Here is a 23,840-nt window from a genome sequence, read left to right as displayed (position 1 = left end):
GCTGTTGCTGTATATTTTACGTAAAACTGAAAGTATCCCACGCCAGAGCGAAGCCCGCTTTTTGACAGCGGCAGCGCGCGCGCGTGTGCATTAAAGAGACAGGGGTTTATTTCCAACAGGTCTTTCCCTTATTTCCAGGAAAGGTCTGCAGAGGGGACCGAGGGGATTCCGGGGTCCCGGGTGTGCGCGGTGGCTGCTGGAGCCTGGGCAGCGTGGCCGTGACCCGAGGGCCTCAGCACCGTGATCTCCCCGCAGCTCCTGCTAGCCAGTTTTCTTTCCTTTCCCCATTTTCTCTTTCCCCGTGTAACAGCTTAGAACAATTGTGTTCTGTCCATAAGAAACATTTTTCTTTCCTTTGCTCAGTGCTTTCCCAGTTGCCCGGGTGTGGGAGGGGGTGTGTCCCTCCCCGGAATCAGGCTCCAGGACCTCCCGCAGCGCGGCGAGCAGGTTCCCAGAGACCCAGGCTCTTGGGGCTACCCGTGCTTTGTCCTCGGGCCGCTGTCTGCTCAGAGGTGGACGCTTGGGCGCCTCGAGCCCCGGCCCCGAGTGCTCCCCTCTGGGGACTGAAACACATCCGGAATCTGGCTTCTCGGTCTACGTATCTCGACCTTTCTGTTCCTGCAAGCCTAGGGAGCTGGGGATTCAGGGCTTCTGTGGCATTCAGCCCCGGACTGTTTGTAGGGTCGCTCAGATCCCGGGTCCCTGACTTGGCCTGGGGGGCGCGCTTCGAGCCCAGGCCTGCGCCGCCAGCCTCGCCCCAACCGCCTCTCTCCAGGCGACGTCGGCTTCCCTGGGCCCCGGCACTGGCCTTCCGGACACGCGACCCTCCAAACTTGGGCTGGATTTCTCTCGCCAGCGCGCTCCCGCCCGCCTCCCCTAGCCCGCCGCGGAGCTCTTAACTTGGAGGCTCGGCTCTCAACTTCGGGTGATTTTTTCTTTCCTAGCTTTCACTGGGCAAAGTTTCCCGAGCGCTGCCACGAGCTCGGGGCTAGCACTCCGGCCCTCGGCGTCCCCTGGCGGGGAGGGGAAGTGGGTGTGCGCACGGAGGAGGGTGTCCGGGACCTACTCTACCTGGTTTCCCTGCGCCCGCGCCTCTCTCGACTCTGGGCTGCAGCGTCCTGGAGCACTCTGCCCCACCCCCACTTCAATAATTTTTCATTTTAGGGTCGGTGTGTGTGTGTGTGTGTGTGTCGGGGGGAGTGGAGCGGGGAACAAGTCTTGCTCCCCCTTACTCCTCCCTCCCACCCCGCCGCCCCTTTCTTCTCTCCGGGCCACGCCACCGCCGCGGCGCTCGCTGCGGCCACTGGTGAGCCAGCCGCCCCAGAGCCCCCTCCCCTCTGCCCGCCCCTCCCCCCAGGGGCCGCGTCTGGCGTCTGCGGAGCCCCCCGCCCCGCACCTCCCCCGCCCCGCACTGGCCATTGGCTTGTCCTGGTCTCTTTTTCATGTCCAGCCCCTGATGTGTGTCCATTGGTGTGAGCTTCCCCTTCCCTCCTCCCCTTCTCTCCTGCTCGCCCTGCCCATGTTTTGTGTGTCTCTGTCCATCCAGACTCCTGACGTTCAAGTTCGCAGGGACGTCACGTCCGCACTTGAACTTGCAGCTCAGGGGGGCTTTTGCCATTTTTTTCATCTCTCTCTCTCCCTCTCTCCCTCTTCTCTCTTCCTCTCTCTCTCTTTTTTTTTCTTAAAAAAAAAAAAAAGCCATGACGGCTCTCCCACAATTCATCTTCCCTGCGCCATCTTTGTATTATTTCTAATTTATTTTGGATGTCAAAAGGCACTGATGAAGATATTTTCTCTGGAGTCTCCTTCTTTCTAACCCGGCTCTCCCGATGTGAACCGAGCCGTCGTCCGCACGCCGCCGCCGCCGCCGCCGCCCGCCCGCCCCGCAGCCCACCATGTCTCGCCGCAAGCAAGGCAAACCCCAGCACTTAAGCAAACGGGAATTCTCGCGTAAGTAACCCAATAATAGTAATAATAATTATTAATAATCACGAGGGCGCGCGGGACGCTAAGCAAGAGTGAGGTTAAGAGAGGGGTGTGTGCATGCATTAAATTTTTTTCAGGTGAAAAACCTTCGGTAGTGGAAGTAAAAAGAAATTAAAAGGGAAAAAGCCTCTCATCCCCTCTCGAACGAGAACCGTGTGCACTTTTGAGACGGCACGCACCTTTTAATTTTTATAAAAAATTGACTCCTCCTCTTTCCTTCTCTCCGCCGCTTTATTTCTTCTTTCAAAAAGGAATGCAATGATTTCTACCCTAGTTTTGCAAAAATAATGAACAATGCTAAGGACGCGGACACTCACATGCAAACCTGGGGGTGGGAGCTTGAAGGAAGGGGGGCTGTTTCCACTTCACTATAGGAAAATGGAGGGAGGGGAGGGAGGGAGTCAAGTCTAAAAAACAATTCCTGGGGAGAAAAGAGGTGAGACCGGCCTCAGGACGCTAACGTGTGCACGGTCAAGTGTGCAGTGGGAGGAAAGTAGTCACCCCCACAATCTCACGAAAGTGGGACTGTAGAAGAGGGTCCCCGGCGCTTCCCAGTGAGCCGAGTCCAGAGAGAGGGGCTGCGGCGGCTGGGAGGGCCGGGTGACCGGGAAGGACCGGAGTCTCGCTCGGCGCTGCCGTCTTTTGTTCCGGCCGGAGGTGGGTGTTTGTCCCGCCGCCTTTTGTGCCGGCTCCTCGCGCTTGCCCTCCTGCGCCGCCGCCGCTGCCGAAGGGCAGGAGCAAGGGCCGAGAGAGTAGGCAGCCAGGGGCACGCGGTAGAGGGAGGGAGGGCGCAGGAGTCTCCGCCGGCGGGTTGCTGCTGCCCGCCCCTTCTGGGTGAGCCCTGAAGGAGACCAGGCGAAGATGCGCAAAATAAATAAAAATAAATTTAAGTAACGGCAAGAGAATGTACAATTTCTTGCTCCCCCAAAGAAGCCAAACGTTTTGCTAGTCGTGTTTTTCACCTCCTTCCTCCGATTCGTTCGCACCCCCACCCCTGCAGAAACTCCACAGTCTTTAATAGAGGAAAGAGAGGGGGGAAAAAAGGAAAAGAAAAAAAAATCCCTGACACCCCTTCCCCAAAACCCCATCACGCTGCAAACTTAGAGCGCCGGCGGCACGGAGAGGGAGCGAGGAACTCCCTCCTCTTACTATTTTTTGGAAGATTTTCAAAAAAAGTGGAAGTGGATTTTGATTGGGAAAAATCTCGTGTCTGAATGTTTACAAGCACCGCGTGTGCGGGAGCCTCCTGCCAACAAACAGACAGAGGACCGAGCGCGCCGCGGCAGCCCCGGAGCAGGCGGCCGCAGCGGCTGGGCCTCGCCCGACCTCGCTGTGCCCCAGTCTGGAGTCGGGATCGCCCACCCGGCGCTCGCCGCCCACCCGCCAGGCACGGCGGCAGGCCACGCTGCGACTCCGCCAGCCCGGCCTGCGCTCTGGTCCGCCCCTAGCACAATACCCAACCCTCCTACCGACCTCTCAGACAGGGAAAGCTGCTGGATGAAACTCGGTTTTGCAAAACATTTTTATTTTGCAAAGCAGATGTAAAGGCGAGTTCTGCTAGTCCTCTCCACTACACCCGTGGTATTCTTTTAGATTCCTCTTGTCCTTAACTCTTGGCGACTGAGAGGTTACCACGTGCTTTCCCTCCCCCCAACCCCCAATCTGGCCAGTAGCCTCTTGGACCAAAGCAGTTTCTTGGCTAGGTTGAGGAGGGGGCGGGGCAGAAGAAGTGTGTTGAGTATGCATTTTGGGGGTGCAGGGTCCCCGGACTCAGAGAGCCCCACCTTTGAGTTCTTGCCCTCTACCCTGGGCCTGTCTTGGTCAGGGGTTACTGTGAGTTTCTGTAAAGTGTTAGTGGCGGTGACGATTATCTCCACCTGAGGTGTGGTGGGAGAGGCGGGTGGTGGGCACTTAGGAAAGTTTGAGTCCAGTATGGAAAGGCATGGAGCCTCCCCCAAACCCCCCCTTCAAACCCTCCTTTCTCACTCATGATTCTTAATTTTCGATGAAAGCTTGAAGGACCCCCTATGTCTCTTCTGCATTTGTCGAGGGAGGGGTGCTCATTGGGAATTGAATTTTTTCCCCCTCTGGGCCCTGGAACTTGTCACACACTTCGGAAGCTCCCCCGCCCTGGCACGTTGCGGGGCCCTCCCTCTCCCCACCCCCGCGCATCTCTCCCTCGCCGCTCTCCCCCGCCCCCACTCCCACCGGCCGCGCCGGATACAGAGCAGACGCGGCGCGCGACGGTGTGAAGTTACAGCCCGGCCAGGTACCGGCGGGAAGGAAGGGCAGTGTTCGCAGGACTCGGGAAAGCCGGGACATTGGGACTTTCGGAAGGATGCAATGCGGGGCGCGAGGGACAGTCTGGGAGGCGCAGTCCGAGCTGCTTAGTACTCTCCTCCCACTTGGGTCTCTTCTGGGACTCTCCAGGCTGGGAGGGTTAGTCTTGCTTCTGTCCCAGAGAGGACACTGGACTAGGAGGCCAGATGGAGGGGTATGTGCAGGGATCACTTCTTTCATTTTCTGGGTGCTTAAAGGAGAGGAGCCTGTCCGGTCCTTAGGACCCCCCATTCACCCCCCAACCCCCAGCCCGGTCCTCAGCTACGTGGACTGAATGAGCCATTTGGTCGCTAGGAGGCAGAACAAGATCAAGAAAAGCTCCACGAACTTGAACCTGTACCAGAGCCTCCCCCACCCCCCTGCCCAGCATTTCTCCGCGGGGGAGGGTCGAACGTTGGGAGAGTGGGGGTGGGGGGCAAAGAACGGTTAGGATGAATTCCCTTTCTCCACCCCCCATTACCCCTTAGGTCTTTGTTCTTCATTTTGACTTAAAAAAAATGCGTTTGGCTATGGCCGGGGAGAAGCGCTGGGGCGCGCAGTCGACACCCCCACGTGCGAGAGGACCCGGGAGCTCCCGGCGGGGAGCCGGGTGCACTCTAGGGTCCTTTCAGGGAATGCATTTTTGGTGGCGAGGGATGGAGAGTGCTCTCTCGAGCTTAGGGGCATGGCCGAACACAGGGATGTGGCAAGTTTGCCCTTGGCTTCTAGGTTCACTTTTTCCACCCCCATCCCCGCGCAGAGCGCAGGTCTCTGCGGCCACCGCAGGCGTACCGGACGGCTTGGCAACCCAACGCTCCCCCTCCCCGCCTCCTGCAGCTCTCGCCTGGAAGCCCGAAATCACAACAATAGTAATAGTTATCATCATAATGATGCGGGCTAGCAGCGTCATTAATAATGAATAACCGCGGTCGCCGCCTGGCGCGCACACGGTGCCCGGAATTGCGGGCGAAAACACATTTGCACAGATCTTCCAAAGTAAAAGTGTTAGCCTGTGCACACAGAATGAATTTCAGGACCCGCGCTCGGGGTGTGCGCGAGGAAGCCAAGACTGGATAGGCTATCCAGCTCAGTTTTCCAAACCTTACTTCCTTTTCCCAACAACTGGCCAGCTCAGGGAACCGGCGCTCGGCGGCTGCCGGGCTGCAGGGGCGTGGAGGCAGCAGCCGAGTCCCCCGGCCACCCGCCACCTCCAAGCTGGGACTGCGGGCCCGGAGGCCGCTGCTGCACGTGTTCGCAGCGCGCGCGGCCGGAGCCTGCAGCCTGGAAGGAGGCTGCTTGCTTTGTGCCTCGGAGCCCGGGCGCCCAACTTCACTTTCTGCGCGACCTACTCCCGCAGGGCCCTGGCCCCGGGCCTGCAGCCCTTGGCTTTGCTTTTGTTTCTTTGCTTTGCCTCTCCGATTTTCAGCCTCGGTTTGCTTTAACGCGTGTAGAAAAATCCACTTGGAAAGCAAACTTGGGAGACACAGCTCCCTTCTCTCCTCCCCCTCCCTCAGCAGCCCTGGTTTCCTTGCCTCTTCCCAACATTTCTTACAAGGATTTTTGTCTCTTTTTATGTTTGTAATGAGGAAGGGGGAAGACGGGCGCGCGGGGGGGGGGGAGGAGTGGGAGAAGAGAGAAATAAACATGAATATATAAATATATCGGTCGGCTGTCGCTGGGACACTGAGGCCGTCCCGTCTCTCTTGCTGAAAGCAGAAGCATTTTATTTTGTCTTCCTCTCCTTGTAGAGAGAATTCGCGGCTAATTATTGTGATGATTTGTCCACTCCCTTCCACTTCAATCGAGGACTCCCCGCTTTGTACCGAGTTAGGCCCAAGCTTAGAAAGGGTGGTATTGTAGGGGAGAATTAGGATGGAGTTGAATTGAAGGGAGGGGGTAAAATGGCTGAGGTTAGGAATGTTTTTAGAGGATGAGGAATTTGCATTAAAATACAGAGAAATTATCTGATGGCCAGAAAGGAAATGCTGATCGCCCCTGAGAGATGTCAATGCAAATCACTAGGCTGATGTAAGAGAATTGTATTTTCATATTTTCTTTGTGCCCCATTTGGTGTGAATTTTTTTAAAAAATAATGCAGCAGCAGCAATAAAAACACGTTTTGATAGTTCTTTGCACATTACTAGGCAAATGTTTTTCAGGGAGACGAATGTTAAATGCATTTCATACATTAGGATAGAATTCTTGGTAATTAGCAATAATTTACGTTAAGAGCATAGAAAATGTTGAGGTTACAGGTTTTATATCTGTACATTTGATCATCTTGTTATTTTCAAGAACTTTGCCTCCTATAAAATTAATTAGGTGAAATGTGGAGGTGTAATCAGCAACCTGTGAATTACCACTTCATTTCCTGGTTTTGATTGTAAATCAGTTCAGTCACTACGTTTAGAAGACTTCAACCAGGTCTATTTTGTACCGAATTACCTTTAACTATGTGGTATCTAAGAGAATACCCTCTTTGCTCCTAAATACTGTTTATACGTTCTGAAATCCACCAGGCTCTGAGAACAACAACAAAACCCAACATGAATCCTGATGATAGGATTTGCAAAAATCTTTTACCTTTAATAGAACAATTTTTTTTACCCCCCCCCCCTGAGCCTTTTAGTCGTTCAACCTCAGAACTTGTAGCTAAACAGGAGCAACAGAAAAGGCCACATTTGCCAACGTTCATTTAAAATCCGTAATTCAAATAGCAGATATCATGGATCATGACTTCCTACTCCTCACTTGCTCAAAATGAAAGCAAATGCAGAGAAAAATGACAGAGAGACACAAAGCAGAAGCATGTCCCTCCATTTGCCTCCTTTATCTGAAAAGCATGCTCGTGCATTCCTTATTTGCCTTTTGATCAGGACGTTGGGTGAAGGGACATAAGTGCTTACTTTGTTGCCTCCGTTAGTAGGGAGATAACCTAACCTTCATATTCTTATGGTGACCTATGTTAAATTAGGAGGCGTACCAAAGGCTAGAAATTATGACATGTCCTACTTGAGCCCAGGTGCAGCTTAGGCAGGACTCCCTCAATATTCTTCCACCTAACACATCTGGGAGTTACTCCAGATCTTCCCCCTCAATATCGAGCCTGGGTAGGGTTGAAATAAATTTAACCTGAGTTCACTGGATTTTTGCACTTTATCAAAATCTGTTCCAATATTCTACACTCAAATTAAAATCTATTTTTTGATTCTCTGTGGCTTTAAGTTCATTAAATGTGAAATTGGCAGCTTGCTAAAGAAGGTCAGGCTGATTAACTGTTTAAGACTTGTACATTTTCTGCTTCACTTTTCATTAGCTGGCAGCATCCTGCACGTGTTTGGTATTTTGTGATTTTTTTTTTTTTTAGTTTTAGTTTTTCTTTTTTTTCTTAAGATAGTATAAACAAGAGTTTCTAGCTCTCCTTTCTCGACTTGCAAGGTTAAAAACGATAAAAGCTACTCAAATAGATGCTGGAGCGCAAAGTTTAAAAAAAAAAAAACCTCAACCCAGACAAAAAGGAAAGAAAGGCATGTCTATCTTGTTATAACATTTGCTGGTGATTATGTGTGCAGAAATAGTCCCATAATGAAGCATTTTGGAGCTCATTCAGAAAATTAGTCAACTTTGACTACATTAGGTAAAGCGTCTCAACTCCGAAGAAAGGATGCTCAGCCCTCTGAAGTATGGACCTTGGGTGTCCACTCCGATGTCGTGGATGCTACCAAGCACAAACACATTTAGAATATTTTAGACATTCTTTTCTTCGGGATGAAAAAAGACATGACTAATTGGCTTATTTTCTTAAGTACTCAGAAGTATCCATTTAGGGAACATGTTTGGGAAGACGTGCCAGGGACTGTGATGTTTCCTGGATTTCGTGGTGTTGATGAGGAGGGCAGAGAGACGTTAGCAGTGTGAGGCTCACCTCGTTGTGATGGGTAGCTAGGTGAATGTAGTCCTGCCTTACGGCTGCGTGCAAATGTGGCAGTCCTGTGTGGCTGCAGCAGCCTTCTGTGTGGGGGCCGTGTGTGTACAGTGTGTGCAGAGATCCACACACAAAGGCTGCCTGTGTTCATTGCCCTTCCTTTCTAATCTTGGGCACAATAGACAACCTACTGTATGGGGGGCAACATTGGTTTCAGTTCATGTTTCTCCTTGTAGTTATTATTTTTGTGTTAACTATTAAATCGCATTCTTTCTAAAGAAAGAATTTATAGTGTGTGTGTTCTCTGGAGTTATCCAACTTGGAGGGATCTCCTTTAGTACATGATGGCCAGCCTCACTGATAGATTTAATTATTGATACCCTCCAGATCACGTGTTGCCTATGTACACATTTTCTGGGTATTATGTAGAGGCTGCTATAAACACTTGTCCTAGTCTGGTAAGGCAGGGGTGGGATTGAGAATGTATGTCCTCCCTTTTTCTTCCCACTGGTTCCCTAATAATTGTGCTTTTGTTTCTTCAACCACAGCCGAACCTCTTGAAGCCATTCTTACAGATGATGAACCAGACCACGGCCCATTGGGAGCTCCAGAAGGGGACCATGACCTTCTCACCTGTGGGCAGTGCCAGATGAATTTCCCATTGGGGGACATTCTTATTTTTATCGAGCACAAACGGAAACAATGCAATGGCAGCCTCTGCTTAGAAAAAGGTGTGGATAAGCCGCCTTCCCCTTCTCCCATCGAGATGAAAAAGGCATCCAATCCTGTGGAGGTTGGCATCCAGGTCACGCCAGAGGATGACGATTGTTTATCAACGTCATCTAGAGGAATTTGCCCCAAACAGGAACACATAGCAGGTAAATGAGAAGCAAAGGAGAAAAGCTGTTTGCATGTTTTTTCGTTTGCAGAGGCGTTGTAGTCAAGCAGGAAGGAGGTGAAGTCTGTCTGTATTTCTCCATGTGACTGTCTATGGCGGCCTTGTAACGTTAAATAATCATTCCCGTTGCTTCCGCCCAGAACTCTGAAAATAAATTGTTTTCTACCTTCCTGAGTCAGATGCAGGTGGGAAAGGTACACTCACACTTGACATCCTCACCTGGCTCTGACAATGCCAGCTCTCTCTTCCCTTGCTTGCTTTCCCATTTTAAAGTGTTGAACCTTACCACACCTAGCTTAGTTTCCAGTGTCCACTTATGGCCTTGGGGATGTAGCAGAGGCAAGGTGACCACATAGGTTCTGTAGTTGAGCCAAGGACTAGTCTGAAGGGCTAGAAAGAGTTAACTGAGCTCCAGGGCTAGCCTTGGATCCATACCGGCTGTCAGGCTGTATGGGGCTGTAATTAAACACAGCCCCGTGGTGGGATGACACAGTGACCTTGACTTTAAGATGCCATTTTCGACTGGCCAGGCCAGAGTAGAGAGGGCAGTTGCTGAAGCGCACAGACATGCTTACTCGAAAAGTTTAAGGGCATGTTGGAAATTTCAAAAGGTTGGTTTGACAGGAACGGCTGCTCCCTGCAGCCTGCCTCCTCAGCTCAGTGATAAATGCTCCTCTGTGCTCTCTCTTGTCTCTGATGTGGTTTTGACAGATGTATCTTGATTTTGTTTGTGGTTTACACAGCCACATGTCACCCTTACAAATGTCCAGTCCAGACTCCACAGTTTCTTCCCTAGCCTAATGTAAAAATTTTCTTGGGAAAAAAAATGCATGCACATATTTAATAGCTCAATCTCTCTCTCTCTCTCTCTCTCTCTCTCTCTCAGTTAATTTTACCAAGGAGGTAGCTAGGTGTGTGGGTTTCTCAGCAGCTCCAGGGAAAAGGAATTAGAAGCTAACAGAGGGACTTTAATTCCCTGCCCTAGTGGTAAACAGCAACACTAGGTAGTGGCTTTTAAAACACTGTTTGCTTTAGCACGTTAGACAAAGCAAAAGCAGCTTCTGTGGTGATAGGATTTCCACATCTGGGAGACAGTTCCTTCTCTGAATTGCCCCACCCTCCAAAAGCAGGTGTGTTCATTTTTGGAAAGATAGTTAGATAGTCAGTCACAAGAGTTACTGGAACTTGTCTGTGATACAGTTGGACCATGAGCTGAACTATAATAGGTCAGTGAAGGGGGGGGCTAAATGTCACATTGCTCCTCCCCCAAATCTGGAATTTGATCGTTAAGATCAAGTGTGGCATTTTCTATCTTCTTTTTTCTTTTATGCTTTCTTCAACGATACTCATCTATTTTCCTTTAGTCAAGTGAAGAATCTGCTTGCCAGGAACGCTGCATGCGTCGAGTATTTTTCTAGAAGCCACCACATTTAGCTTCTGAGCCATGTAGGTTAAGATTTTTATCGCCCTCACCTCCCTGTAGGATATGGCAATGACCATTTCCACGTGCTGCCTTGTGACTGGAAGGAGAAGGAACAGAAGTATAAGGCATGATTAATGAAGCAAGAGCAGGCGGAAGGGGATTTGTCGTCTTTGGAGATCCAAAGCCTTGCTAAATCACCAAATATGGAGTAAGGCTTGTGTGATGTAACATCATATTTACATATCGAGCTGCTCCTTTAAAAGACAAAACACAGTGTCTGTCAGGCAGGAATTAAAACCATACTGACTGCTGAAGGCCTGAATAGCTTTTCAGTTTCAGGTTAGCCAGTTTGAAAATCAGTGCCTCTGCATTTAGAAGAGAAATCTGAAGGCTGAGGAAAGCCTTCCGATAAATAGTTAGGGTGTTTTACTTTTGTACTTGGGATTCCACATGGGTGTGCAGGGAAGGAAATAGCCCTCTTAACTGGTTGTCATAATGATTCCATGGCATTTCAAAAAACTATAATGGTATGGTAGCAGAATCTAATCTCCCCCCAAAAAAGAGAGAAAAAAGGAAGGGTGTGCATTTGAACTATGTTTTGCAGGGCTAATGGTGCATTGTTTCTCTGAAATGGAAAGCTACCTAAGGTGTCTCACTTACTCACAGTATACACATGCGATCCAGGTGAGGTCAGCCTTTCACGCACAAGTCATTGCAACACCTCGATCCCTTCATGGTGTTTAATCACCTGCTCTTACGCTGGTATTGGCTGAACATATACAGCATGATCACATCTCAAAGTGGGATGTCAGTAACTAGAATCATGACTTCTCGTAATTCACAGTAGTGAATTAAGGCATTCCTATAGTGAAATTAACATTCTACTATTGCACATACATTATGATGCTCTGGACCTCAGGTGCCCCTGAAGCAAAGTTCTGCAAAGATGACGGTGTACTCCCTGCTGTTTTTTTCTATGCTGGGGCTCCTACGATTCCCAACAGTAACCATTCAGTAGACATTTGAATTGTGTGTCATAAAGAGAGAAGCAGTAGTCTGTATTGGGGAAGAAATATATTGATGGATGACTACAAGAATATGCTTGGCAACTACATGAAAGACAGTCATTTGAGCATGCTGGGTAGGCAAGGCTTCATGAAATGATAGAAGTTATATTTGAGTTCACTGTGTGCTCTGTGCCATTTTACAGGCAGGAAGCAGGAATGAAGTCTTCCTAAGGAAAACCTAGAATTTGGGAACTTTGAAACAGGAGGGTAAGACAGGGTCCTTAAGAGCTGCAGTAAAGTAGCATGCATGTTAGCTGTGCTCAGGCCTCCCAAAGCAGGATTCTTTTTACCTGATAACTAGATGGATGTGTGTGTTCTCTTATGACATACACATGTATGTTAGCTATATCCAGAAGCATTGACTAAAGCTGGCTTCTCCATTTTGCTTATAGACATTCATATATATATATATATGAAATATATATATATATATATATATGAAAACAGAGATCATTTTAGCAGTATTAATTTAAATGTCTGTTAACAGCTTATATCGTGTGGTCCAGTCAATCAGTGTGCATGTCAAATACCCAACATGAGACAGAAGCAGCCTTTGACTGATGGAGCTTTCTGAATTTTTCTGAGTCTTTTATTTTGTGATGAGTGAAATACCCATTGACTATGAGTGGTTATAAAACTGTTTTCTTTCACAGAAAAGACCCCAAACATTGTCTCACAGTGTCAGTCTTGAAGTTTTGGCTCATTGCACATGGGGATCTTTAAATTAGGATTAGCTTATCATAAAGTTAGGTTTTAAACAGAATGGGAAAGCAGAAGTCTGCTGAGATGCAGGGAAGCCTGCTGCTACCGATGGGAAATTGTTTTTCCCTCCCCTAACATCCAGAATACAGACATTTCCATTGGGGTGTTTGAAATCACATGCCTACACAAGGCAGCTGATATCTGGATATGTAGGACAGTGTCTCTAAGGAGAGGGAATTCTTAAAAGCAATGATATTAGCATGTTACCTACAGGCAGAGCAAGTACCACAATCATGCGTCTCAGCCTACAGAGCCAACTTCCCTTTTCTTCTCTGTACCCATTCCTAGCCCAGACAAAACTGGAGGATGCATTTGTGTATTAATTGTAAATGAGACTATAAATGATAGTGTCTTATTATGGCTACTTATTTCTCATTTCTCTTTATCTGTATGATTCTGAATAAAAAGAAATACTGATCTATGAAGTCAATTTTCAGTGTGCCAGCAAACTCCAGAAAACACCGCCATTCAGAAAGCAAAATGAAATACTGGCAAATGTTTATTTACCGCCAGAACCCATAGAGCAGAGAATGTTGTTTTGTAACAAATACATAGCATTTTCATAGGGAGGCTGTGTTCGTGAGGTCGCTCCCCACAGACTGATGCTCGTGGAACTGGGAGTCTTGCATACAAGCTCTATTTGTAAATAAGACGGAGAAAGGTTGTGGATGGGCAGCTTGGATGTTTTGTCAAAGTACAATGTCAGAGGAACTCTAAAACACATTGTAAATAGAACTGTCACAGCGACTGCATGGTTGAGCCGCAGAAGTGTCCTGCAATTGTTGGCATTGTTAGAGGACTTTTGAAAGCTTAATTAAACACAGTGGCTCGCATGGCTGCTAAATTTACTTTGGAAAGACAAAAAAGAAAAACAAAATCTAACATATAGAAGATCTTAAGGATCTCAAAGTTCCTCAGATGTCACCCTCTGGGTAGTACAGAAAAGAGGCATTGCACATTTTTCTGGGCATCTTTCAGAAATAATAGTTTTGAGAATAGGTCCACGTGATATGAAGAGCATCCTGTGTGTGATGTGGAGATTGCGTTCATTCTTCTGTCTCCTGCTGTTACAGACAGTTAATGTAAAAATGGCCTTTTATTGGAAACACAAATATGTATTCACTTCAAGAATGGGAGGAATGGGTCTCTGTTTATTCTGTGAAAACTAAAACAAACAAACAAAAACCCCCAAGTGCTGCAATTTCTCAAATCAACCCCTCCTTGTTGTGGGGCAGGTTGTGCACTTTCTTTTCAAGGAGCTGAAGTATGCTTTGCACACCTTTCTCCCAGGGAGTGTAGCATTTAACTGTGGGGCTGTCCATGGGCTAGAAAAATACAACTGGATGTAGAACTGCCAGTCTGGGTCAGGACAGGTACCTTCAGCTCAGAGAGGCGAGTTGGGAACATTAATGACACATTTAAGAGTCCTGGAAAATCATTGGTTTCACAATGGAGCCTCCGTCTTTGGCCCATGTCGGGGAGATAAACTGTGGCACATAACACACAGAGAATGCAGATTTTAGATTTTCGTCCTGTCTCACTGGTGATGCTTAATAAAGGACATAGGACAAATGGCTTTGCAAAGCTGTCACTGAGTAAGAAAGTTTTGCCTTCCTGTGGGGAAGACGTAAGATTGAAGGGGGAAGGAGAGCCCATGGAAGATGTCACTGGGCATTTATCTGATCTACCTTGGTTGGTGTGTTTGCATCCTCTATCACACATGGAAACTACTTGATAAAATTCACTTCAAGACCCAGGGCTTCTCACATACAGTAAGTAGCACTAGCTTCTCAGTAAAAAGCACTTAGCATCAAGCTGGACCCTGTTTGGCACCTTGCCACAATTTACCATGAGATTTAATCACCAAGGATCTTTGGTACCTTTCTGCTAGTTCAGATTTCATTTGGGTCATGGCTATGTCAGCACTGTTGCTATTTCAAAGGAAAAAAAAATACATTTTTTGGTGTAGGGCCCATTTTTTTTAATATTTCAAACAGGTTTTTATTTTATGTGTCAATTTGGAGGACATTAATAAAGTTCATAAAATATGTGCAGACTATATAATTTAATGGAGAATGACCGGTATTTTTATTTGTAATACAAATAGAAAATTGACCACTGTATCCCTCCTCTGTTCCTTTAGTGGTCTAGGTAAATCAGCACCCTTAAGCCGCTTTCCCCTTTCACTGCCAAGGGTATGGAGCCCCAGCCAATATCTGTAAATTTACCTTTGTAATTTGCCATGTAGTTTTTACAACAATGACCTGATTAATTTGAGCACGAACCATATTATTGCTACTGGAGTCATTTTCTGTCACAAACTTAATTTCCAGGAAATGTAACCTGACGAATAAGAATTCTTTAGCTCTCCACATGTGTTCTCTGAGACCAAAGGCAAATTTAAAATAATAATAATAATAATACTAAAATGCCAGCATTATTAAAGCCAGCATGCTTGATGACAAACTCAATCTGAAGCTAGTAAACATCAAACTGTATTTCTAATCAGTTTTAGAATGTAACGTATTCCATATTGGGTTTGCTGGGATCTGTCTTCCTGCCTTTTACTGGCCAGCTGCACTCCCCTCTGCATTTTTAAAACATCTCAGCAAAGGATTTTGCTGTTCTTAGCAGGGTTAGTAACTTGGGGTCTATTTCTGAGCTCATTCGTCATTCTGCGATGGCACTGAGTTAGGTTGGCAAGGGAAGGATTTGAGGCATGGGAGGGTGGCGAGGTCACTTCTGATCCCAGCAGGGAATAGGTGAGCTTCATTTGCCTTTACAATAGGCGCACAGTTACTGCACCTTGGAGGGGCTCTCAGGTGCCGCTCAGATGGGCGCATGTAAATGCCCTGTCAGATGTGGAGTTGGAATATTAATGCTTCCTCCACCGCTGCACCATAATAAAGCTGTACACAGCGAGCTTAATATGCAGCTAGGCTAGGGAATTGTATAAACTTAGATAGCCCAGTGTGAGAGACAGCGATGGAAGAATGCGTGCTATGCTACAGTTCCCGTCTTGTTCTGCTTTGATCTATAGCAAAATGAAAACATCATCCATTCCTTCTCGCAGAGTTGTCTCCTCAACTCTGCCACCTCCAGTCAGTCCACCACCAGTTAGGTTTTTCTTTCTGCCCCCCCCCCATGTGCTGGTATGGAGAAATGCGACATAATTTGTTTCATATGGTTAATTACAGGCGTTTGAATATTTAAAATTTAAAATAGCCACAGTTCCAGCTTTTTCTGTTAAAAAGTATGTGATTCGAACAAAGGGATTACAGTGTAAATATTTGTGGTGATTTGCAACACCCTTCTTCTCTCATTAAACACACACACACATGTACATATCCACATGTGCATGTGCGCGCACGAGCACGCGCACGCGCACACACGCACACACTGCTGATTTAAGGACTCGCATGCCTTTATTTATACTTCTTTTTAAAAACCTACTCTCAATTGGAGCTCCATTAAAATATTTTTCCATTATATTTTTGAGTCTGTTATTGCTTGAGGTTTTATAGAGAATTTTTATAATGTGTTCATTTAACAGAATCAACAGCTGTCAGAACCAGTTGTGGTAAATCCACAAAACATACAAAGAAAAATACACAGGTTTTCCTGAAACAAAACACTTGGAAAAATAAGCTGCCAGAACTGGAGAATTAGAAGTTTGTCGACAGGGAACTGAGGTGTCTCATCCCCGGCTTGCCCCAGGGACTGAGCAGGTATGATGCAACCCTGCTGGAAGGTTTACTTGGGCAGGTTGTTCCTCTAAGGCGATGTGCTGTGTGCAGCTGACATGTGCACCAGAGGTAGGCTGGGCCTTCCATAGCTTCCCTTGGCCCCTCTTTTCTTTCCTTCTTTTTGATCTACCTAGGTAAATTCTAAAATCTTAAGAGTGCTAAACACAAATTATACTCACCTAGAGGTGAGATGATCAGGTAGAGACTTCTGTAAGAGGTGAGAAAGGCGTCTTGTGTGTGTGCCTTCTCTAGACAGACTTGGCAGCATGTTGTTCAGAACCAAACCGGTCTCCACCAGGCAATTCCCAATGGGGCCATGGAGCAGGTATGTTGATGAAGGGGATACCTGGGGACCTCTGGCCACTCAAAATGAGTTTTTGTTTCTATCCGCACTGCTGTTAACATTGGTGAAGAACAATTACACCTACAATTTGATCTTGCCTTTAGATAGAGGCAAATTCACCTATTAAAAACTCCCATTAAAATCAATAACGGACTGTCTGCGAAACCCGAAGCGGTGCTGTGAAAACAAACACAGGTGCTGTGCCTCCCCAACCCTTCCTTCATTTTCGTTTTCGAACTTTCTAAAGCACACAGGGAAGCCTCCTACTAAGCACAGGTCACCAAATTTATATTCATTAGGCTTTCTTTTTCTTGTTAAGTAATAATGCATTCAAGAATGTTGAAGAAAGCAATCACACCTGTTAATTTTTAGGGAAGATTCTTAACTAGTTGGACACAATGTTTGACTTGCTGAATCTAGTCTTTTATGTTTCAAAGACAGAACATCTCATTGGACAAAAGATAGAACCTTCCCTCTTCTCGACTCCACGTTTGTCATGATTTCATGGCACGCATACATTTTAGGGGCTGGCCACAAAAGGAACTGTTTTAACCCCCGCGCCAGCCAAAAATCCTTTGAGTTTACATTTAAAACAGTGCATTAACCAACGTAAAAATGAAAGTCTCAGGAGCTCCTACTTCTTCCCACCTTAAGATTAAAAAAGATTATTCTTTTACATTTAAAAGTGAGCACTGACTACTGAAAAATCATTTCAAGGCTGAAATTTTTTTAAAATAATAAATCGTAACCTTCTCATGTTATGTTTTTGTTATGTTAAGGGGGAAAAATCAATAAGGAAAAATTTAATTCTGATAAAGATACTCTTGGATCTTTGAAAACAACTGCTGTCCTTTTAACTAAAACATTTGAGCAGCTTCAAAGACTATGTATTTCTTCTGATCTTAGAGCTGTGTGACTGGTAGCAAGCAGGAAAAAAATCCCTTATTCTACATACAAGTGGATTGCTTAACAAGTCAGCACAGACACGTACTTGTTTGTACAATAGAGATAAAAATTCCTGTATAAAAATAATTCAGTTGCTGACAGCAGGCATTGTCGCTGGACCTGTCTTTTGTGCTTGTCCCAGCTCTGGGCCCTCCTCCCCTGCTATCTGCTTGGGGCAGCCTGCTGCCTGCAGACTCCTGACCACAGTTAACTGCTATATATTAGGTATATAGGTATTGTATTAAAAGAGGGCTATCCCAAGCCCTGCATGCCTCTCGATCTCTGGTGTGACTATGGGCAGCAGGGGGATGGGAGGCAACCCCTCTAACAGGGAGAATGACTCCAAGGCAGTTAGGGGAAATTTGGCCTTCAAGTCCCATTTGCTCTGTAGTGTAGCATCAGCCTCTAAACTTTTGTTTTTAATCTAATTCTGATTTACCCTGTCAATTCCCATCTTGGCACTCACTGAACTCCGCTCATGTAGAGTAACATTAGTGTCAAACAGAATTGGTCAGGACTGTGAACCTGTGGCTCATACAGATGGTTGTGAATGAAGGTTCCATCCAGCCCTGTGTCCTATTATTTCTGATAAACATTAAATCTGGATGAGACAGTATGGGTCAAGGAGCCAGGACTTGGAACTGAGGTCCCCTCTTTTTCCTTTATAAAGCACCCACAAGTTTTGGTAAGTTTTGGCTATTTTAAAAGTCGGAGAGAGTGATGAGGGAGCGGAGGAAGGGGAGACAAGAGTGGTGAGAAGTTCAAACAAATCCCCACAGCACAGAGCCTTTAGGGTCTACCAGTGGAGCCTCCAACATTGCCATGTGGCCCTTGAAAAGCTATGGGCAGTGTGTTTGTCCACTAGCTGGAGTATGACTTGAACACACATCTGGGGGTGATATTTGGGGATGTGGGTAGAATGATACATTGGGAATTCTGCCCCTAGGCATTTTTAAAAAAAATGTTAGTGAGGTGTCAGCATGCAAGGAGAGGCTTCTCCAGTCTGGTAATTGGGAAGCATGAAAATCCAAATTCCCAGGATGCTTCCTACTGACTGGGGTGGGCTGCTGGTGGTGGGTGGACACACAACCTTCTGAATGTCAGCTGATGTCTGCATGACCCCTTCCTCTTGAATTAAGTGCCTCCAGTGCAGAAAGGGGGCAGTCAGGGTGACAAATACCAAAGGACAGGATGCTTGTTCCCAGAAGTAAGCCAGACAGCGCTCTCTGCCTCGTATTCCATTTCTTTCCCTTCTTGCTCCTTCCCCTTGGAAGCAGAAACTTCTAAAAGGCATGCCACTCCAAGCCGATGAAAAAGCTGTTTTTCTACCACAGTGGATGTTTACACAGGAGAGGCAACTTGAGGGGGAAAAGGCTTTCTGGGAGGGCGGGGAACGCGTGGTAATCTGTGCTGTTGGAGGACTGGGTACTGTTGCCTGTGAGCAACTCTGGGCTGGTTTTGATAAATTACCATGTTTAGAGATAGGTTTGGCTCTTAAGGGCTTAGTTTTATGAACAAAGTCCGTAACGATGTTTGCAGCCTCTGTCTGTCTCTTAGCCCCTTTGGCTTGACTAGAGGCTCTATGTTTAGTTTAAGCTCAGTCTGGAAGATATAACAATTTTGCATTAAAAAAATGAGGAAATCATAGGAAGAAAAACCCTTTGCTTTTTGGATGAATCTTACTGATAATTTGCTAAAGCTCATTTGAATTTTAAGCACTTCTTTAATCTTCAAAGGCTAAATTGCTTTATGAATATGCATGGTGTGGGCAGACTTCAGTTCATTACCTAGTTGTAAATTCTAATGACCATTAGGTCCTTCCAGTAATTGCGAATTGTTTTGCATTTTTGATTGGCCTATTAACATGTACATTCGGTGCACATCAGGCCGGCCTGTCAGCCTGCTGAAGGAGAAAAAAAAGGTGAAAATTGTTTATAACACCAAGATTCTTAGATTTTCAATCTTGCAAAATTGATGATGTAAAAAAATTAAAGCAGTGTTTTTTCTTCTCAAGATTGAAAGTTCACCAAGAGATTTGACATATTTAATTTACATGATGACTTTGCACTCCTTCATTAATGCAATTTGCATATGAAGCTGTTGTTAATCACTTTTGATCATGTTTTGTGTATTAGCTGCCTCAGTGGCTCTCCTCCTCAGATGCCCCAGTAGAAAGGAGCAAAATGATGCATCTTCTTGCCAAGTTTTCTTTAGTGAATTGAGGAATTAGAAGTCTAACCTTGAGTAATTACATCTGTTTTATCCGTTTTCTTTTAACGTTAAGTACAGTTTGTGGACGTGTTGGCTGGAAATTGTTCTCATTTGGGGGAGAGACTGTAAAATTTAAGTGTGTGATTGAGACCTGTCCAGAGACACTCAGAAAAATGGGTTGACTGTCTCTTCTCCCCAGACACTGCTGGGCAGCTTTCATTGTTGGTAGTTTGGTGGCAGGGAGGCCTGGTATTTCAGCACTGTGACATCAGGCTCCTCTTTCAGAAGGGAAAAGGGACAAACCTTTGGAAGGTGCCTTGGTTGCTTTTAAATAAATGACTATAACTCATCTGTGGCTGAAAACTGGACTAGGGTGGCTGTTTCATCTTGTAGGTCTAGTGAGTCTGCTGCTCTGGGCTCTATTGTGATTTCTCCTAGTTGCCAAAGTAAATGGGGCCTCGAGACACCCCCCCCCGTGCCTCCCCCCAGGTGTACGAGGGCCTTGCTTGTCGTGAAAACAAGGTGTTAACTAACGGTTTCCGATTTTTGAGAGCCTGGGAATTTGGCATTGCTTTTGCCGTGGAGTAGCCCCTGCTGTATTATTGATGCTCGTCTTTGGTTTACGAGTTTACCACTGGTTAACAAGCAGAATCAGAACACTGAGGCAGATATTCTGATTAAAAGGAATGTTTAATGAAAGAAGATAAATTGTGATGGAAAATGAAGAGAATATGAGAGACACAACTGTAATTTTCACCTCTGAGGGCTCCAGCCTTGCCCTACTGTGACTTCTACCCATACCATGCTAAAAGCATGCTTCAGTTCAAAGTTGTTAATATTCAGCTGGGAAACAGTATCCAGAACACAAATAAATTATTAAGTGCATGAACTTTTTAGGCAGTAAGATGAACTGATGGGGTCCATCTGTGAGATGCAGGGCCTTTTTATTTGTGTGTGTCGAACGATTCTGCCCTCTCCAACTTCACAGCCTTTGGTCTCCGGCCAACTGCATGCATAATTGATTCCACACGCACTATCATTTTCTTGATGTAATTGCTTTACTAAGATATGATGAAATCTAATGGAGAATTTGCTATTTGAAAACGGGCAAAATAAAAAAAAACCCTTCATATTTTTATGTGAAGGGTGAGAGGAGGCTGGACAAGGAGGTGCACAGGTGATTTAGCATTGGAGAAAACACAAAATGGGTAAGAATAACTCAGACACTGCTTCAGTATTGTTGGCTGTGGATAGCAAGGTCTTTGTGACATGTGGAAACCAGTGTGTAAATCTCTCTCCCTCTCTCTTTCTCCCCTTCCCTCTCTCCAACCCCCTCCATTCCTTCTGTCTGCTTCTCCCCCAAACTTTACAAGGAAGGGATCCTAACAAGGCAGGAGGTAAACAGTTTAGTCATCTCAAGCCTTATTATTCAGTCTATCCAGGAGTTCTGCCATGTCGGTTTATTTAACTTCCAGGAATGTAAATGCTGACACAGCCCTAGAAGCAGTAAGAAAGATGACGGTATTAGAGGTAAAGACGTAGGCATGGGGTAGCCGTGTTAGCCGTGTTTCTCACCCGCTACAATAACACTTTACATTGAGACATAATGGTAAGTCAAAACCGACTGGAAACTTCTGCTTATATGGAGTACAGATTTCCCTCTAATAGATTGGCATGATCTAGCGCACCCAGGGTAGATTGTTATGTAATGGAGAAACCGCATAAATGTCAAGTCCACAAATGATTCTGGAGGAAGGAAGTGAAAAGTATTAGAATTTCTTAAATCACCATTAAATTTTGTTGGTAGGACAATCTCATTAACTCCTTAAAAATCATGTGTGGCTTTGTATAAGCTGCTCAGAAAGAGCTTATGAGAGAATTTACAGATGTTGAAACATTGTCTTAACCCAAGTCAGTTCATGCTTTAAATGTACCTTACAGACACTGGACTGTTTTTCAAAGTCCTTAAAGGGAGTGGAGGGGAAGGTACATGAAGTGTGTCCATCTCACTGTGGCAAACCAATTTCAAGTAAAGTCATAATGAACAACACGTGATCTGAAGTTTGATCAGTAAACACACACTTGTGCCAAGGAATTGTCTTCCTTCCTTCCTTCCTTCCTTCCTTCCTTCCTTCCTTCCTTCCTTCTTCCTTCCCACCCTCCCACCCTCCCCCTCCCTCCCTCCCTCCTTCCCTCCCTCCTTCTCTCTTTCTTTCTTTTTTCCTTTCTTTTATTATATATCATGGTTCTATAAATCAATAAGCCAGGCAGACAGCAACTACTGTAAGATTAAATTCGAATATGCAGAACGATGCAGAAGCTGTTGTTTTGAGGAAATATTAATACCATCATCACCAAAAAAGAGAGAATACAAGCCCCCTTCCCAAAAAAACTCCAAAAAACAAACAAAAAATCAAATTCAAACAAAACCAAAGCAAACCCATAATTAATCCCCCCAAACCATTCTTTTTACAAAACTGGAAATGACAGAATAATTTAAAAGGTGTGGGGGGGCACCCCTACCTTCTTCGGAGCACAAAACTTCAAACTATTAATAGACCACCAGTGAGCTAGACTGTCTTTGTGCCTTGAAATGCAAAACGACGGAAATAATTAGCAGAGGAACAAAATTCTCAAAATTTGAAGAACTTGTGTGATTACTAGGGGTACAGTGAAAGGAAAAATGCAAATTTCCTCCTCATCTTAATTAGATTCAATTGTTTCGTGGGTGTGTTGGATTTGGGGGGAGGGGCAGGGCAGAGCGTGCTGGGCTTAGGCAGAGGCTGCTGGTGATGCTGGTGATGAGGCTGGTTGCTCTGGCCAGTGACAGGGACAATGTCCAGCACTAGCACAGGATACAATGCCTTGAGCCTGATGCTGATGCCGAATCCTGAGACTCAAGTTAGCTAAGACCCTTTACTGTGGCCTGGGGCTTTCATTTGTCTATTTTGTGGAGCCAGGAAGGGGGCGGAGGCCTGAACTGTTAACTGGACCTGTCTTAGGAAGGCGAACCAGCTTGGGCTAGCTTTTCTTAACCATGTGGGCAATGTGTTTCCAACCCTGTCTTGGGTATAAGGGCCATCAGCTTCTCATGGTGGCCTCTTCATCCCTCCCCGCCCCTGGATTCAGAGTGTAGCCAAAACACACTCTTTAGAGTTTAATGGTGGTGGTTGGTCAGAGCTCTGCCAAAGTGTGTGGAGTGAGTTTCGTTGGCTGCACTTCCCCTTTCTTGAAATAATAAAAGTCCTGGCCAAGGCTTATGAATCTATTTTTGTTTCATTAATATTATTTATTATGCATTTTATTAATATTTTTAGGAGGGACTGTGCTCTCATTTGACCATTTGTAGCTATAATTAATACATTCCGTACTGGTTGTAAAAAGTGTGCTTGCATTTAATTGCAAGTCAGGGTAAATTAATGGATATGATTTAAAACAAAACTCACAGAAAATATTCTTGCAGGGAATGAAGGAAGGGGCAGTCTCTGCATTTCATCTGTTATCTGGGTGACAGTGGAGGATGTGTGGGTCTAAGGAGATGGGGTGTGTGTGGGATGGCAGAGGGGGGAGGGGCACTCAGGAGCTTCTTTCTTCTCTTCAGTTTCTGAGGTTGCCAGGAGGGGCTTAAGCAACAGTGGTCAAGTCCATCTGCTCTGGAGAACATGGTAAAGAAAAGGTTAGTGGCAAGAGGGAGGGAGCACAAAGGGAAATTGTACGTCGGAGCTTTGCTTCCCTGGCCATGGTGTAGCCAGACTGGTTTAGCAGACAGAATGATAGATTGTTTTGTCAAGGGTCCCAGGGTGCGCCTTGAACTTGAAGCACTTTGTTTATCTTGAATAGAAAGGGGAAAGCGCAGACATAATCGATGTCTAGTTTTTAGGAGCTCCAAAGAGGTAGGAGAACAGAGAAGACTTTGGGGAGGGGCAGGGAAGGTGGGGGGAGGGGCTGGGCTGGACTGTGGCTGTCCATTAACAGATGAACTTGGCCGTGGGCCAGGCGTTAGATGAGAGCGTGTCAGGGCCCCAGCGCAGTCAGGCTTTTTCAGTGTTTTCCTTCCCCCATTTTCTTTCTTTTCTTTCTTTCTTTCTTTCTTTCTTTCTTTCTTTCTTTCTTTCTTTCTTTCTTTCTTTCTTTTTAAATACCTGCTGACTGTACATCAAATGCTCTTAGGTCTTTTGCCCAAAGGCAAAAGATACACACACACACACACACACA

General features: G+C 46.0%; 1 protein-coding gene across 9 annotated transcripts in view; it reads left to right on the top strand.

Moving 5' to 3' along the window:
• Positions 1-606: 606 nt before the first annotated feature.
• Bcl11a (BAF chromatin remodeling complex subunit BCL11A) overlaps positions 607-23,840 on the top strand; it is a 95,433-nt gene continuing 72,199 nt past the window's right edge. For 5 of the 9 annotated variants that reach the window (XM_028776844.1, XM_028776851.1, XM_028776817.1 and 2 more), the window contains exons 1-2: positions 1,372-1,950; positions 8,779-9,108. In XM_028776844.1, the coding sequence (XP_028632677.1) occupies positions 1,896-1,950; positions 8,779-9,108 (385 nt within the window). In that variant the 5' untranslated portion in view covers positions 1,372-1,895. Of the gene's footprint in view, positions 926-1,371; positions 1,951-4,208; positions 4,256-8,778; positions 9,109-23,840 lie in introns of those variants that run through there. The other 4 variants (XM_028776872.1, XM_028776860.1, XM_028776827.1 and 1 more) reach the window with 3 other exon arrangements.

Source organism: Grammomys surdaster, unplaced genomic scaffold (assembly GCF_004785775.1).
Source record: "Grammomys surdaster isolate TR1022 unplaced genomic scaffold, NIH_TR_1.0 67, whole genome shotgun sequence".
In the NCBI taxonomy this organism is placed as follows: Eukaryota; Metazoa; Chordata; class Mammalia; order Rodentia; family Muridae; genus Grammomys; species Grammomys surdaster.
Note: the sequence above shows the minus strand (reverse complement) of the source record. Positions and strands in the feature narration are given on the sequence as shown.